Source organism: Trypanosoma cruzi, genomic scaffold (genome assembly GCF_000209065.1).
Source record: "Trypanosoma cruzi strain CL Brener 1047053517087 genomic scaffold, whole genome shotgun sequence".
Taxonomy (NCBI): Eukaryota; Euglenozoa; class Kinetoplastea; order Trypanosomatida; family Trypanosomatidae; genus Trypanosoma; species Trypanosoma cruzi.
Window position 1 is genome coordinate 550050 of NW_001849447.1, and position 15753 is coordinate 565802.

The 15753-nt window shown below is 45.1% G+C and overlaps 5 protein-coding genes across 5 annotated transcripts, besides 45 other annotated features; all 5 read right to left on the minus strand.

Moving 5' to 3' along the window:
- Positions 1–2387: part of a sequence feature (heterozygous, non-Esmeraldo-like haplotype) that runs on past the window's edge.
- Positions 295–356: a microsatellite.
- Tc00.1047053511285.70 (hypothetical protein, conserved) lies at positions 372–1841 on the minus strand (the record flags this gene model as incomplete). Its single annotated transcript, XM_808661.1, has 1 exon — positions 372–1841. One exon carries the CDS (start codon positions 1839–1841, stop codon positions 372–374), a length of 1470 nt encoding a protein of 489 aa, XP_813754.1.
- Positions 1569–1603: a microsatellite.
- Positions 1959–1986: a sequence feature (AT_rich).
- Positions 2023–2062: a microsatellite.
- Positions 2249–2271: a microsatellite.
- Positions 2388–2658: a sequence feature (haploid, non-Esmeraldo-like haplotype).
- Positions 2402–2439: a microsatellite.
- Positions 2490–2510: a sequence feature (AT_rich).
- Positions 2634–2671: a sequence feature (T-rich).
- Positions 2659–2982: a sequence feature (heterozygous, Esmeraldo-like haplotype).
- Positions 2794–3537, minus strand: Tc00.1047053511285.80 (uncharacterized protein; the record flags this gene model as incomplete). The annotated part of the gene is made up of 1 exon (XM_808662.1): positions 2794–3537. One exon carries the CDS (start codon positions 3535–3537, stop codon positions 2794–2796), a length of 744 nt encoding a protein of 247 aa, XP_813755.1.
- Positions 2983–3608: a sequence feature (areas merged during assembly that could not be assigned to a particular haplotype. This can correspond to areas where the two haplotypes were merged or to regions with more than two copies in the genome that were merged during assembly.).
- Positions 3568–3601: a sequence feature (GA-rich).
- Positions 3609–15753: a sequence feature (heterozygous, non-Esmeraldo-like haplotype).
- On the minus strand, positions 3763–4875 carry Tc00.1047053511285.90 (proteasome regulatory non-ATPase subunit 8, putative; the record flags this gene model as incomplete). The annotated part of the gene is made up of 1 exon (XM_808663.1): positions 3763–4875. The coding sequence occupies one exon, from the start codon at positions 4873–4875 to the stop codon at positions 3763–3765; it is 1113 nt and encodes a 370-aa protein (XP_813756.1).
- Positions 5383–6003, minus strand: Tc00.1047053511285.100 (uncharacterized protein; the record flags this gene model as incomplete). The annotated part of the gene is made up of 1 exon (XM_808664.1): positions 5383–6003. One exon carries the CDS (start codon positions 6001–6003, stop codon positions 5383–5385), a length of 621 nt encoding a protein of 206 aa, XP_813757.1.
- Positions 6009–6037: a microsatellite.
- Positions 6610–6638: a sequence feature (AT_rich).
- Positions 6644–6679: a microsatellite.
- Positions 7580–7606: a microsatellite.
- Positions 7645–7741: a sequence feature (T-rich).
- Positions 7743–7770: a sequence feature (AT_rich).
- Positions 7841–7864: a sequence feature (AT_rich).
- Positions 7978–8005: a microsatellite.
- Positions 8253–8281: a microsatellite.
- Positions 8515–8602: a sequence feature (A-rich).
- Positions 8629–8657: a microsatellite.
- Positions 8729–8749: a sequence feature (AT_rich).
- Positions 8801–8823: a microsatellite.
- Positions 8923–8959: a microsatellite.
- Positions 8969–9024: a sequence feature (A-rich).
- Positions 9032–9052: a microsatellite.
- Positions 9124–9162: a microsatellite.
- Positions 9207–9244: a microsatellite.
- Positions 9288–9406: a sequence feature (T-rich).
- Positions 9430–9453: a microsatellite.
- Positions 10122–10153: a microsatellite.
- Positions 12169–12194: a microsatellite.
- Positions 12479–12516: a sequence feature (C-rich).
- Positions 12663–12727: a sequence feature (GA-rich).
- Positions 12757–12864: a sequence feature (T-rich).
- Positions 12892–12912: a sequence feature (AT_rich).
- Positions 12944–12973: a microsatellite.
- Positions 13227–15119, minus strand: Tc00.1047053511285.120 (ATP-dependent RNA helicase, putative; the record flags this gene model as incomplete). The annotated part of the gene is made up of 1 exon (XM_808665.1): positions 13227–15119. The coding sequence occupies one exon, from the start codon at positions 15117–15119 to the stop codon at positions 13227–13229; it is 1893 nt and encodes a 630-aa protein (XP_813758.1).
- Positions 13286–13462: a microsatellite.
- Positions 15118–15138: a sequence feature (AT_rich).
- Positions 15222–15282: a sequence feature (A-rich).
- Positions 15418–15457: a microsatellite.

Consider the following 15753-nt stretch of genomic DNA (forward strand, 5'->3'; position numbering starts at 1 on the left):
TTATTCCTGCGACAGCAACAACGCAATTGACGTTGGGCCGGCAAAGCCCTCGTTGAGGCAAATGTAAATAATAAAGTAATACGGAAAGACGCCTTCACAAATGGGAAGTTATTAATGAGGAAAAAACAGCGGAAGAAGAAGTCATCTAAAGAAAGTACAAATAGAAAACAGGTGAACAACAACAAAAATAATACAACCGAAGGGTACAGTAATTGTAGAGGATAAAAAATAACAAAATACAAACGCAGGGAGGAAAGGAAGAATTCAAAAATCTCCTCTAACTCTCACTCCTCATTTATTTTTGCTTTTTTTTTTTTTTTTTTTTTTTTTTTTTTTTTTTTCTATTCTCTTTGTTTCATCTTCCTTCTCCCTTAGGCACACACGCGATGGGCGCTGGTACTGCGCGTCGTTGCCCACCTTCGGGCCTTTTCAGGCAGTGGTGCACTTGGACTGCGCGTCGTAGGGGTCAGGAGTCGCACGTAGCCGTCTTGCTCCAACAGCTCAATAACTTTAGCTCGACGAGACAAATGTGCATCGTCCGTGATATAAATCTTTCTGCCGTAATCAATGGCAGTTCGCCGTAAACAAGCCGGAAGCGATGATGGCCTCCGTGGCACCGCAGTAGCAGCCCGCAAAGGTGCAGTAGGCTTTTCTTTATCTTCTTGTTGTCGTGGCGCTTCCGGCATGGCGTCCACAGTGTGGGAAACGGTGGGAACAACACCCGCAGAATGGGCCTTTTCAGCACAACTGCAACATCTACACGGTTTACAACGACACTCGTATTGACCACCACGTAATGGCGGAGCTGGAGAAGAAGCCTTTTGCACTTCCTTGCACCTGCAACGAGAGAGGGAATGTGCAGCAGGTGGCCCAGACACGGGCTCCCCACTGGTGTCGGCCGTAAGAGGCGTCGTGTCTTGTACATGAGTATCTCTCTCTTTATGGTGCTTCCGCCCACGCAAGTATGAAGAACCGCGGTTTCTACACTCGCAGCGTGGCCTCACCACCGCCGTTGGCTTCGTTGCTGCGGCTTGGACGTTGCGACCAGGGTGCTGGTGCTGCTTTAAACCGGTTGTAGGGCACACACGCACAGGGGATTTCGCAAAGGCGCGCCCACGTGTCCGTTGAGCAGGGGCAAATGGCCTTTTCACACCGTCTACGGAAGTAAAGAAAGCAATTGGCTGATGCATGGGCCCACGCGCGCTCAGCTCCCTTTTCCTCGCCTCAATCTCCTTACGCAATTCCCGTCGCCGGCGTTCCTGCTCCATTGCGACGGCACGCTGGTATAAAGAACCCTGAGAATAACGGAGGAGTTGGGCTGTGTTTGGTCTGTATGAATAATCAGAAGAAGGCTCATGTCGGGGGGTCACACCACAAAACAAATCATCGTATAATGCAGCCTGAAGCTGCTGTCGTTCTGCACGCATTGAACGATATCTCTGCTCCTTTTCCAGGCGCTCGTACTCCTGCAGCTCCTCCTGCTCTGGAACGCAGCAAAAGCAGCGTCGAGATGAAGACCGAGAGCCTTGTTGAAGCTGTTCTACTCCCCCCTCCGTTTGCTGTTGTCTATAATGATGTTGATGATGATAATGTGATGGTGATGTTTGATGTCTGGCACCACGGTAATGATGGCTTTGCATCCCAGAAACCCCCTGGAACGCCTCGCAGCAACACGGGGGTCGCTCGGCGGGACATCTGCAGTGACGACAAACCGCTTCTTTGCCCAATGACGACTCACAGGCGTTCGACCTTTGGCAACAAGCGATAGGAGGAGCGCTGTTGCCAACCACATGCCGCCCGCCATACGCGGCCGGATCATATTGTTGTTCCTCTACACTCATCTCACTTCCCCCCTCCACAGAATTGATACTTTTTAATTATTATTACGAGTGTCAATGAAAATGTTAAAACGCCCCCGCGGCTGCCCCCACCCACCCCCCACCTTATCTCTAGTCCGCAATATAAATATATAAAAATAAAAAAAATCTAACGTCACCCAACCCCCCCAAATGCTACTCGATTTTTTGTTTTGTTTTGTTTTTTTTCCTTTGCCCTTTTGTTTACCTCTTTCCCGCTCCTATTCCTCCGTGGCACCTTCCGTGTTAAAGCACCCCTCTTTCCCTCTCTCTCTCCCTTAAAAGAAAATACAAGGGGCACAATTGCCTTGAAAAAAAATGATAATTAAAAAAAAAAAGAAAAACGCAGACAATCAGGCAAGATCCCCCTCCCCCCCCCTCCCTCCCTCAAAAAATAAATAAATAAATAAATAAAAATACACGCATGTGTGTATACGTGTGTAAAACAACTGTCATCCATTTTTCTCTCACTGCGTCACCATCTGCATTCGTCGTGCCAGAAGAATAAAAGTGCGAAAGTTTTAAAAGAGACAGTAGAAGAACGGAAATAAAAAATAAAATAAAAATAAAAATAAAAACAAAACGGCAATCAAACGACGATCAGAAAGGAGCCACAGACACACACACATACACAAATAAATAAAATAAAATAAACACCAACACGTAAAATACTTTTTTTTTTTTTTTCCCCTCAAAAGCGCTAATAAATGCAGATGTATTTATATCTTGTTCGCCTCCTCCACTAAATTTTTTTTTTTTTTCAACCCAAAATGTTCCTTTTTTTTTTCTTCTTCTTCTTCTTTTTTTCTTTTTTTAATACTATTTTTTCGCGCAGAAATAACACTCCTCTCAATGTAATAACAAAGTACATGTATGTATGTATATATATGCCATGCAATACTTTATGTAATCCTTTTTACTGCAACGTCTCCTCTAATCAGATGCGATGATACGAGGCCGGCGGTGCCTGCTCCCTAGCCAACCCCGTCTCCAATGCATTTCGCCCACGATATATATCATTCAACCCAAACGTAAGTAATTCATCCTCGACGCCCAACACAACTGCAATAAGTAGCATTAACGAAAGCATTGTAATACTAATATTGAGACACGCAAGAATCTTCACAAATGTCAACCAACCATCAGCACACATTGTTGAAGCATAGGTGCTGTAGAACGCCACGCAATCATCGCTGTTGGTGGCACCGATGATGCCTCTTCCCCAACCCGTCGGAAAGCCTACAAGCAGAAGAAACCACACCATGTATAGAGAAAGAAACCACCTCGCGTGCAATTCTAAAGGACCAGAAGTCGCCACAAAAACCATGCAGTAGGCCAAAACCGTTGATACAAGACCGTAATTGAATGCAGTGGTAAAGAAAAGAAAAACTGAAAGCAACATATTGATAAGGGAAGCAAAAAAACAGATGCATGTTGCTGTATCAGCACACGAGACGGTAAAGGCAGCTCTCAAAATCCGACGTGACTTCATCAAAATGCAGAGGAGCATAACCAAAAAAAGAATTGGCATGCCGATGCCGTTCATCCGGTCTACTGCTTCCGCAGCATGCACGGGAACGGCAGCAATGGCAACGGTCGCACACACAGACACAAAGTACAGACGAAAGCGAGAAAATACAGGCCATGCCGACGGCGATAGCAGGGTTCCGTGGTAATTCATTTCAATGACTTATTGCCTAATTCAACCAATAAAAAAAGAAGAAAAGAAAGAAAGAAAAAGAAAGTAAAACGGATAAATACACACGCAAAAAAAAAACATTCAATTTTTGTCAACTGCATGCGCACACCTGTGTGTATGCCGCCCACCGACACCGTATTCAAAAACTCTTCAAACATTCCTACACACTTCTGCTTGTGTCTGCCCTCGTTGTTGCCCCTTCTTCAACTATTTCGCATTATTGTTTTCGTCTTTTTCCGTCGTGACGACCTCCTTCGCCTTGTGCTGCTCGTGCTCCAGCTTCTCCTTCAGTGCCTGCTCACGTCGTGCTCTTACCTCCACCATCTCACTGTTGATACGGCGTCGATTCGCAATTACATCGTAGAGGGCACCAACGCAGCGGCCAATCGCGGCAATAAACATTGCGATCGCCTGGTCGTTTGAGTGCCGGATCATCTCTGTAGATCTTTTGAGGTGATAGATGTGCGGCTGCAGGCTAATAAGCTCCTGCAGCACACTCAGCACATCCTCAGAAATGGGCATCAGGCCCTCCGCAACGTCTTGCAAGTAGTCCTCAATCGACTGCAAGACACAACTGAGGTGGGCCAGCGAGAGTTCCCGCTCTTGGATCTGCGTGGAGAGTGTTGTAATGGTGGAGTCCGTCAGGTCACGCAGTAGGTGCTCAATGCCTATCTCCTCCGCCTCTTCCGCTCCCAGGTGTGTCGGTATGTTGCGGAACTCCAATGAACGGACCCCTTCACGTCCCTGAACCGTCGTGTATGCCAACACAGGGACACCCTTGTTGCCCGGATCCGTGTTCACAATGCAATAGACCGGGTTGGCGGTAAAACGATCGGCTACGAGCAGGTGAAGCAGCATGTCGTTTGGTTGAACAGAAAAAGAAGGTCCTGCAGAGTACCAACCAACAACCTGCACTCTGGGTAGCACACGGCGAAACATATGAAACATCTCGTCCGCATAGTTTGTGTCCACAAACCAAACGTCCGAATTGTGTGGGTCTTCATCAAAAGGCACCGCAAAACTGTTGTTTATATCCAGAAGCTGCGTCCCATCCGGTAGACGCTTGTACCGACCAAGAAGAAGGCCGGCAACGCGGCGCTTCTGAGTCACCTTCGTGTTCACGCGGGCGTAGTGATCGACAAGGGAGAGCAACACAAGAGGGTGCACGTCAACGCGCGCGGCCGTCGGCGTGAAGAGGAAGTTGTCACCCGGCCCATCACCGGAATCCCGTGCGTTGTCGCCGTCACCCCTGGCGATTGAATCGTCTATGCGATTATCATCAACAGAGGCGGGGTTTTGTTGCGGCTTGTCCTTGGGCATCCTCCACGTTTTTCCTCCTTCGTCACCCAGTAATCCTCCCTCCTTACTTGCTTCCTGTGGTCCTATGCCTTTCGTGTATCTCACTCTTCTGTCGCTTTCAGAAAACATCAACCAAAAGAGGTATAAACAGGCAGACGCATACACCCATTAGAGGAACCGAAAACGCATGTGCACATCCAACGCACATGGGGCGCACGCCGTTTGGTAACTCTCCAAACAATGTGCTTCATTCCTTCTCAAAAACAACAAAACCAGTAAACGACTCACTCGTACACGCACAAAAATGGAGCAGAAAACAAAAAGAAAAGTAAATAACAGAAACTATGGACCATTAGTTCCGTTGATCCATAAATCCATTGCATCCCTCAAACAGCTGCCAAACTGTTAATCTAATAATTGCATGCTCCTTCCGGCTTCATATATCCCTTCGGGGCGCAATACTTTTTGTTCATCGATAGTCACCTTATATCCAACTCGTAATTCTGCGTCAGGAACAAACCAGAACCCTCACTCCCTACCTTCACTCGCATGCACTCTCGCCTCTTCATTATCAAACTTCTGCATCCGAACCCCACCCAACTGCGCTGAGCCAAGTACCTCAGATGTAAGAAGAAGCAGAGACAGTAGCGTAAACCCTAGAACACAACATGCAACGATCTTCACAAATGTCAGCCAGCCATCAAGACACATTGTTGATGCATAGGTTTTGTAAAATGCCGCACAATCGGCCTTGTTTGTGGCTCTGATAATGCCGTGGTTAATCTCCGCTGGTATGCCCACCAATACAAGAAACCACACCAGGTATATTGCCAACAGATGGACCAAGTATTGGTTGAAGTTATCTCGGCCCTTGATGAAGACCATGCAGTAGGCCAGCACTGTTGATACGAGGCCGTAATTGAATCCGGTGCTGAAAAAAAGAAACACCGAAAACAGCATATTTACGACAGCAGAAAAAAAGCAGAGACAAGACGTTGTGTCCGCAAAGGCAGAAGTAACAGCTTTAATAAGGAAGCGTCGAGTCATAAAAAAAGCCATGGCTATCACGGAGATAAAAAGAACCGGCATCCCAACGCCGTTCATCCGGTCCACGCTGGAAGCGCTCCCTTCAGCGCTTTCAGAAGACATATCTCTTTCTTTTTTTTTTTTTTCTTTTTTTTTTCCAGGCCACAGGCTGAGAAAACCTTTTCGTTACTTTTGTTATTGTTGTTGTTTCTTATACCCCTTTACCTTTTTTCTTCCCTCGCTTGCTTCATCCTGTTATCATTTGAGGCATCCGAAAACAAATACACGCGGTACGCAGGCCCCCAGAAGACAGGCGCGGGACACAACAAAAGAGGAAACAAAAAAAAAAAACACTTTCCACCTGTTTATTATTATTATTTCAGTCAGTGAAGGAGTGCGTGTGTGCCCACACTGCCTCCATGGCGTGAAACGTACTTGTGACGCTGGCCTCCACGACACATGTCGCCCAAACCGTGTGAGTGGGAAGATAGGAAAAAAAAAAAAATTATGATGATGTCGGGAATGCGTAGTTTCAACCAGACCGTGAATGCATCTTGCGCCCCCCCCCCGCGTAAGGGGCGCAGAGAAAATGACACAAGAAACAAAGCAACAGGGTCCAAGAAAGCCATCAGGAAACAGAGAAGAAAAGAAAAAAAAAAAAATGGTGACGTCAAAAATTTTAAAACGAAAAAACCAACTCCCTCTCCCAACAGAAGAAACACATACAACATAAAAAGAATAAATAATAATAATAAAAACACTGAAAAAAAGAAAAAAAAAGAAAAGAAAAAAAAGAAAACACACACACACACACGGAAAAGAAAAAAAAACATATATAGTAGGAGTGTTGAGCCGTAATACTTCCGCAGCGCAGAATAATATTAGAGAATTTCTTACAACATCCCTCTATGCACATCCCTGCTTCCACGGGCTGTTTGCTGGTGTTGTTGTCGTTCCTCATCTTCTCCCTCCTCTGTCTTTTTATTCATACAAAATATTCCGCGCATCGAATCCACACCGTTACTTTTCTCTCTCCCTCTCTGTCCTTTCCTGTCACCTTTTTCTCACATTTTCCCCGCCATTCCAACCCCTCCCCCTCTGTAGTGCAAATGCCACGACATCTGCAGAGCCGGGCAGGTGCTCCCGTCGCTGTAACTTCTATCACATAACAACGCACACACACATTCTCTCACAAGTTTCCACCCACAGCCATCCCTTCAAAAATTTTTTCTTTTCTCCCTTTTTCACTCCACACCTTCTCGGATCCTTTTTGTTTGTTTCTTCGTTTGTCATTCTTCTTTATTATTATTCTGTTTTTATGCACACAAAACAAAACACACAATGAAATCGGCTCTCAGTGAGCGGCTTTTATCTTTTATCTTTTTTTTTGTTTTTTTCATCATCTTAATTACCGCCCACAATTACATATTTTCTTTTTCCCTTCTGGAATTTCACTCTTCCCACTCTCTCCCGCACAGTCGTGTGTTTCCCTCCATCAATTTTCGTTGCTCGTATCAACCCGCCGCCCCCTCCCTCTCCCCATGTGGGAAAAGGAATAACTCACAACAACAACAAAAAAAAAAAGGTTATGTTTTCTCTTCTTATTACTGCCCTTCGCAGGCTTCACTGGAGGGGATGTGAAGGTGGAGGGGGAGTTGATACGTGGCGGAGTTCTGCCTTCTGTGCCTTCTCCGTAAAGACACACACACACACACACACACACACAAGCCTTACAATAATTCATAGGCTCATGTATCTCAGACCTTCTTTTTTTTTTTCTGCATTTCGATTTCATTGTGTTCCTTCTTTTTTTTTCGTTTTTATTGTCTTCTCCTCTTCGGTTTTTTTATTTTTTTATTTTCAATAAATAAATATATATTTTTTTAAAAACTTTTCTTCTCTTCAATTCTTTCGCTTATTATCCCTGGATCCGCGCCTGGCCTTCTCACTACACCAAGCCTTTTTTTTTTAATTATTTTATTTTCCTTCTTTTCTTCCCTTTTCACGCTTCTGCGCCTGGTTGGTGGTGTCACTCGAAAATCACGCGAAATATTTATTGGCCAAGGTGCCTGCACACACGCGCCCACGTGTCTGTAAATATATATATATATACATATATATATATGCACATAGGAATGCATGCGTGCGGGGGAGATCGCATGCATGCCATCGGGTGGACACTTCCTCAACAAAAACAACCCGTTGAGTTTCGGACGGACGCAAAGGGGTGCACGTGGAGGCGGACAGTTTCTTCAGCGGCAGGCACACACATACACACATGGTGACACAATTCACACTGTATGCGCTGCTGCGCCGCCGGAAAAATCGCAGCTTCAAAGTGAAGGAAATAAAAACAGTTGCGATCAAAAACCCAACAACAAAAACAAAAACAAGAACAAAACAAACAAAAGAAAGAAAGAAACGCGTCCTCTCCGCGTCGCCCCCTCCGCCACGTGGGCCAATGAGAAGCGGGTCTGTACGCATGGACCCAGCGGTCCGACCGTCAACGATCATTTGTTCTCAAAATTACCCCACACGTTAAACGTGAGCACGAGAATGTAACATAATCATGTGAATGGATTGATTCAACGACACATGGCGCGTGAGGGCCCGCAGGCACCGACCGACAACCACAAAAAAACACCAAAAAAAAAAAAAACAACATACCAACCAAAAAGCGCAGAAAAGTAAGATGAAAACAACCACCAAAAAAAAAAAAAAACGTGGGGGAAAGGGGGAGATAACACCATATACATATATATGTAGATATATATATAACTGGAGAAAACAAAACAAAACAAAAAAAGGCCAAAGAGATTCATATAAATCTGTTAAACGCCAAAGACACATATAAATATATAAATATTTTCTTCTTCTTCTTCCTTTTTCCGCTAAAAAGACTACATCGCCCACAGACATGATAAATAAATAAATAAATAAATATCCATCCTTATCTGTTTACATATACATATATAGGTATAGGCATGTAGATAGATAAATAGATGCGTAGGTATGCAGGTATTTAGGTAAATAAGAGGGTAAATACATATATAAATATATATATATATATATATATATAAAGTAAACCAAAAAAAGAAAAGAGACAAAAAAAAGGAAAAGGAAAAGGAAAAGGGAAAATTAAAACACATTTCCCCCCCCCCCCCCCCCCCCCTCTGTGTGTGCGTGTACCTTCACACCCTCATATCAGACACGACTCCACCCTCCTCCCCTCCCCGCTGAGATATAAATATATAGATAGATAGATAAGCATATACATAAATATGTAACAAAAGACTTCCAGAGCCTATTCTTCCCTATCCGTCCTTTACATATATATACATACATACATATATATATATATGTACACTTTTTTTCTTCTCACTTAATGGATATAGATTATTTCTTCATTTTGTTGTTGTTATTGCTGTTCTTTTCGTTCTTTCTCTTTTTAACTTTTGTTATTATATTTTGATGTTGTTATTTCTCTGTTTGATTTTTGTTTTTTTTGTTTTTGTTTTTTGTTTTTCGTCTTGTCTTTTATTTGTATCCGTGTGTGTGTGTGTGTGTGTGTGTTTTCGTCCTCCACATGCACACTCCTACACACTCCTTCGTTGGCTTTCCTCCTGCAAGTAAATGTATCGCAGTCTTGATTGGCTGCTCGCACAAGTGGGTGCGTGGGGGGGGAGGAAAAAAACATCATTCCCTCGTTCTGCGGAGCCGGGCGATTGTGGGTGGCTCCACTCCTCACCGTGCATGACCCCCGCTCCAGGCAGAAAAGAATTTATTACGTGAGGCCCATGAGAACCGCGTGGACATCGAAATGTGGGAGTCGCGAAAGAAATCGGCGCATCTCGGGGGTGAGGGGGAGGAAGGCCCGGAGCGGCACGGCAGAAACCACCGAACCCTCCACATCCCCCCGTCAAAAATATATTAAAACGAGCAAAAGAGGAGACGGAGAACTCATTCACTCCACACGGCAATAAAAACAACGTCCGATGGAACGACTACTCCGTTAGAAAAGCATGCAGCACAGACAAATAAACAAACACACAGACACCGCCCACCAGAAACTCCCAACACCCTCCTCAAACAAAAAGCATAAAAAAAATGATAGACATATTTAGAAAGACAAGATATTCTTTTTTTTTTTCAATTTTTCAATTTTTCAATTTTTGTGGAAGCCAAGGACAAAAAAAAAAAGCATTGACGTAAGACAAAGAAATCCAATATGAACAACACACAAAAAAAAAAAAGAAAAAAGAAAAAAAAGAAAGACTCATCCGGTACCATGGGGGAGGGATCTTCGACGGTGGGGAAAAGTTGCTGCGGGTTCTCCGTGGAATTTCTACCCTTTTCCACGGGGCAACACAAAAGCCGCAAGAAGCAAAACCACACAAAATATACGCACATAAACAGCGAGGCACAAGAACAAAAATTCCGTTGTCCACAGACAAGCGACAAATGAGAGCCATTCAAAGGGGGGTGAGAGGACTTAAGGGGGTGGAGGAGGGCACCGGGCGTAATCACAAGCAGCGAGAGCCATTAAATAAGATCAATAAGTTTCTGGTTTATCAAAAGAAAAAAAAAAGGGAGGGGTGGTGGGGGGCGAAAAGCGGCAAAAAACGACAACTAAAAAAAGAGAAAAAAAAAACGCCAGCAGTTCCATCCCGTTTAAAAAAACACGTTAAAAAGACGTCAATTTGCGTGAGTGCAATTTCGTCTGTCCGCAACGTCGTAGCCGAAGAAGGCGAATAAATAAGCATCGTTACGTTAATTCTTTTGGTTCCAGTGACGGTCGTACACATGGCAGTAAAGAAATAAACATGTTTCACTAAAAATTGATACTCAAGACTGCATTATGAGTTTCAACATTTATGCATATTCATGATTCCCATCCGTGTAATTTATCGACACCTTTCGTTTGTTGGCTTTTCTGCTTCGCCTCACTCTCGAGCAGTGTCGTTGAGGGGGGTGAAAAGGGCGAGGTACATTCTGTCTTGGAGATTCCCGTGTCCAGCCTGCATCTTCATCTCAATCCTTTCCCCCTCTGCCCATCATCACCAGCATCATCATTCCCACCCTCTCCGACAGAAATACCGAGATGCAGGACAAAATTCATTTGCCCTCGCACCAGACCCACATCGTATGCGGTGGTCTCTGCAAGGGGAACAAAGGGGGTTATATGTACATGTTTTATATGCAATATGCGATGATATGATAATAAAGAAACTGTTTCCGACACCACGCAGGAGTACACAAAATAAGTAATTTGCCACATCCAAAATATATAGTTTTCTTCTACCGTTGTGGTTGACTCCTGAACTGACCTCACACACACACACATATATATGACGCCCACAAACCCCTTCCCTCCTTCCTTCCTCCTCATTCTCTCTTATATACGTGTTAACTTTCGTTGCTCTTTTCCTTTTTTCTTTTCTTTTTTAAAAAAAAGTGACATTTCGTTTATACTTCTCCTCCTCCCCTCCACCTTCCCCTCTCCCCGCAATTACACGACTTTACTCTCGTTAATTCTTTCATTGTTCACGCCTTTCGTGCAAACACGTCCCCTCGCGTATGGCCCTAACATTTATTTTTTTTCTTTTTCATTTTTGTTTTATCATTCGCTTCGTGCGCCTTTCACTCAAAATCACACAATTTTTTTTTTCTTCCAAATTTTTCCTCAACTTCTTTTACACCGTCTCTTGCAGTTGTTCCTCGCGTGTGTTCCCAGACGGCATCAATTTTCGCCTTTCTTTATACGTCTATTTGTGTGCGTGTATGTGTGCCAATGTGAAAATAAATACGTGTGATAAAACCCTCTGCAGCCATTTTTGTAAGTCTTTTTTTTCTTCCTTCCCCTCACTTTTCTTTCATGTTTTTTCGATTTGCTTCCTCACGTTTCACTGCATTGCTGCCGCTTTAAAAAAAAAAAAAAAAAGAGCTTGTGGCACTTCTTTGCAACCAGTTTCCCCCCTCGTGTCTCCCTCCCCCCGCAATGGCATTTCAGTTCCGGCATGACCACCAGGCGTTGTACGTGAACCCACACACATGCACACAGACAGGAAGAGAGAAACAGAAAATAGGCCCCTCCTCTCCTCCCATTCAACACTTAACTTTAGAAACACTCTCCAATCGTCTATTCTTCTTCTTCTTCCTCTACTGCTTTAATTTCTCCTCGCTGCTCCCAGAATTAAAAAGGCACATCTCCCCCTCTCTTTTCTGCCGTTCCTCCGTTTATTCTTGGCGCCTCGTCTGTGCCATATCGTCTGGGGTCACCGTTCAAAACTCTCTCCTTCTCTCTCTCTCTCTCTTTTTTTTTTTTTTTCCTTTTCTTTCCCCCACTTGTTTTTCAAAAAGAAATAATAATAAAAACAGCATCAAAAAAAAATCCAAAGGCCCGTTTCGGTGTCCACATGTGTGACCCACGTCCTTCTTTACACACCCCACTCATCATCTCGGAGGAAAAACGAAACAATAAAAATATTATACACGTAACTGACGGATTTAGATTGAACCACTCTGTCATGGATACCCCCTCCCCCCAGATGCGTGTTGTTGTTTTGTTTTGTTGTTTACTTTTTTTTTTTTTTTTAATTTCCCTCCCCTCCCCTCCTCCTCCTTTCACCTTCCTTCGCTATTTATCTCGGTCCTTCTCTTACTCGGCAGTGAAGGTGCTCCTTTCCCCGGCGCACCGTCTCCAGGCATATCCAAAATACATGCACATACATTTATCCGTCATTCACACAATTCCAACCTTGTAACGATGCGGCACATGCATAGAGGAGGAAGAGGAGGAAGAAGGGAAGGAGAGAAAAAAATGGGGGGGTGGGGGGGGGGGGAAGAGAGCAAAAATGTTTAAAACTTTCTCATTGCCTTCTCATTTTGTTTTTTTTCCTTTTTCGTTTTACTTTTTTTTTTTCACTTTTCCTGCCTCACAATTTTGATGTTGCCCTCACCTTTTTCTTCTTCTTTCTTTTCTTCGTAGCATCTCTTATTTCCCCCCGGTGGAAATATTTTTTTTTTAATTTTGTTCTCTCTCTCTCTCCTTTTTTTTAAGGCCTGTGTGTGTGTGTGTGTGTGTGTGTGTGTGCTTCTCTGGGTTTTCTCGCTGTTTCGCATTGCTCTTTTCATTCTCTTTTCATTTTTCCTTCTCCCCAGGGTCCTTTTAATTTCCTTCTTCTTCTCCGTGTGTACTTCCCACGCCAACGCCTAACTTTGCACTGCCTCACTCCTAAGTAATTCATTTGTTCACCCTTTCCTCTATATTATTTCCTCATTTTAACCAAATTGTTAGCCCCACTCCGGGCATCTCCTTCTCCCTGCGCACGATCCCACCGATGGCATTAGGAGTTGAGGCCATCCGCAAACATGCTGCGGACGTTTCCTGCGGGTCCGCCAAAGGCACCACCCCCTGCACTGCTGCCGCCGTAGCCACGGGAGCCACCGCCACGACCACCTCCGCCCATGTTCGCACCATAGCCACTGCCGTAGCCAAAGCCATCACCGTAACCGCCACCGTAGCCACCACCGTACCCACCGCCATAGCCTCCGCGGTTGTTGCCGCCACGGTAACCACCACGCGGGCCACGAAAGCCGCTCCCGCCAAAAAAGCCACCGCCATGGAATCCGCGGAAGCCACCACCAGCATTACCACCACGACCGTTGTTAACGTTGGGACGCTTGGTAAGGTCCATAATCTGTTGAAGGACATTTTGGTGGGTTTCGTTTAGCAGCGGAACAAGGTCGTCAACAATGTTGCGGTTCTTTTCATTGAAAAAGGATATTGCACGACCAACCTTTCCCGCACGACCCGTTCGGCCAATACGATGGACGTAGTCATCAATGTTACTCGGCATATCATACTGGATAACGATGCTCACGTCAGGAATATCAAGACCACGTGAGGCAACGTCTGTGGCAACAAGTACTTGACACGACGCGGATTTAAACATTTTAAGTGCTTCCTCACGTTCACGTTGTACCCGATCGCCATGAATTGACGCACACGCTACCCGATTGTTTCGAAGGAATCGTTCCAAGTAATCAGCATCGCGCTTTTTCTCCACAAATACAAGAATAAGTTGGTTTTGATTCTCGTGAAGAAGCCTGAGAAGATGTTCCCGTTTGTCGTTGTCCTCAACCCAGCGAACATCTTGGGTGATATTTTCCGTTGTTGAACCTACACGACCAACTTGCAAGAAATAGTGACGATGCAAAAATTCCCTTGCAAGCTGTTGAATTTCAGTTGGGAAAGTAGCCGAGTACAATAGCGTCTGCCGCTGACCAGGAGGTGGCATATCACTCTCCTGGCCTTGGACAATCATACGAATCTGTGGCTCAAACCCCATGTCAAGCATGCGATCAGCCTCATCCAGAACCATAAAACGAATTGAAGAGAAGGTCACGTAGCCCCGGGTAAATACGTCCCATAAGCGGCCAGGTGTAGCAACCAACAAACCGCAGCCCCGTGAGAGTTCATGTACTTGGTGGCGGGGATCCGCACCACCGTACACAACAACACATCGAATTCCGGTTCGGTATGTAAACTTGCGACCTTCCTCATGAATCTGGATGGATAGTTCACGGGTGGGGGCCATTACCAACGCAGCTGGTGAAGAACGGCTCCCTTGCCCTTGATGGTTCGGAGTTACGTTGCTCAGTATGGAGCTCACAAGAGGGATCAAGTAGGCTGCGGTCTTTCCAGAGCCTGTCTGTGCGCAGGCCATGAGATCATGACCACACAGAACAACAGGAATACCGTACTTTTGGACCGGTGTTGGCTTTTGGTATCGACAACGTGCCACATTTTCCTTGAGTGCCAGTGGAGTGTTCATGGAAGCAAAAGACTCCATTGGTGGAATGTCGTTGGGCGAGATGTGTACCTTAATAGCCTCGTACTGGTCAAAGTTGATGCCGGGAGTATGCTCCTTGAATATTTCCTCTTCGGGTTTCTCCTCGCGGTGGTATGCGTGGGAAGGACTTTCACCTTGGTACTGCAGTGGTCGGTTAAAACCATTTTCTTGGCCAAAGCCACCACCGCGACTGTAACCACCACCGCCCCGGCCACGGCCGCCTCGGAAGTGACCGCCATCAAATCCGCCCCCTGCCCGTGGTTGGTAGCTGTTGTACGCACTCTGAGGGCTACCATTCCCAAATGCACCGGGACGTCCACCCCACTGAAATTGGGGAGTAAACGGCGGCGGAACATCTTTTTGGCCGTAGGTGTTGAAGTGCATTATTTTTTTTTTTTTTAATGCAGCTTGCAAAGAAACCGAGGGGATAAAAAAAAGAGCTAATGACTAATTGAAACTGTTGCAACGGTGTCGTCGCCACAAGGCAAAAAAAAAAAAAAAAAAAAAGACAGCCAAGAACAAAAGTAAAAGAAAACAAACAGAAAAACAACCAACAACAACAATAAAAGGGCGGACATACAGAAAAAAGTCAAAGTATACGTACACAGAAACACCCACCCCCCACGGTCTGGCGCAAGCACAAAGTGAAGAATGCAGGATAAACAATCTTCGCGATAGAAGTAAAAAAAAAAAAAAAGAGCAAAAAAAAAAAAAAAAGGAAATGGCGAGGGAAGTTATTTTATTGCTTTGGAAATATGCGGCAATTTCGCTCGGCCCGTGGCAACGATGTAATTTTCTTCAGTTTTTCAACTGTCATTGAGGCGCTGCTGGTACTCCGACGCGCTCCTAAAAAACGCTTGAATTCGCTGCCGCATGGTGTCTCGGCGCCAGTGCAGAATGGGTTGCGAAAAGTACGCCCCAACTGCAGTGACAGTCGTCGTGCTAAACAACGACTGCGCCAACAAGGGAGCCGCAGCAGTCATGGGCTTCTCCGAGCGAGCCATGAAAGCACCGACTG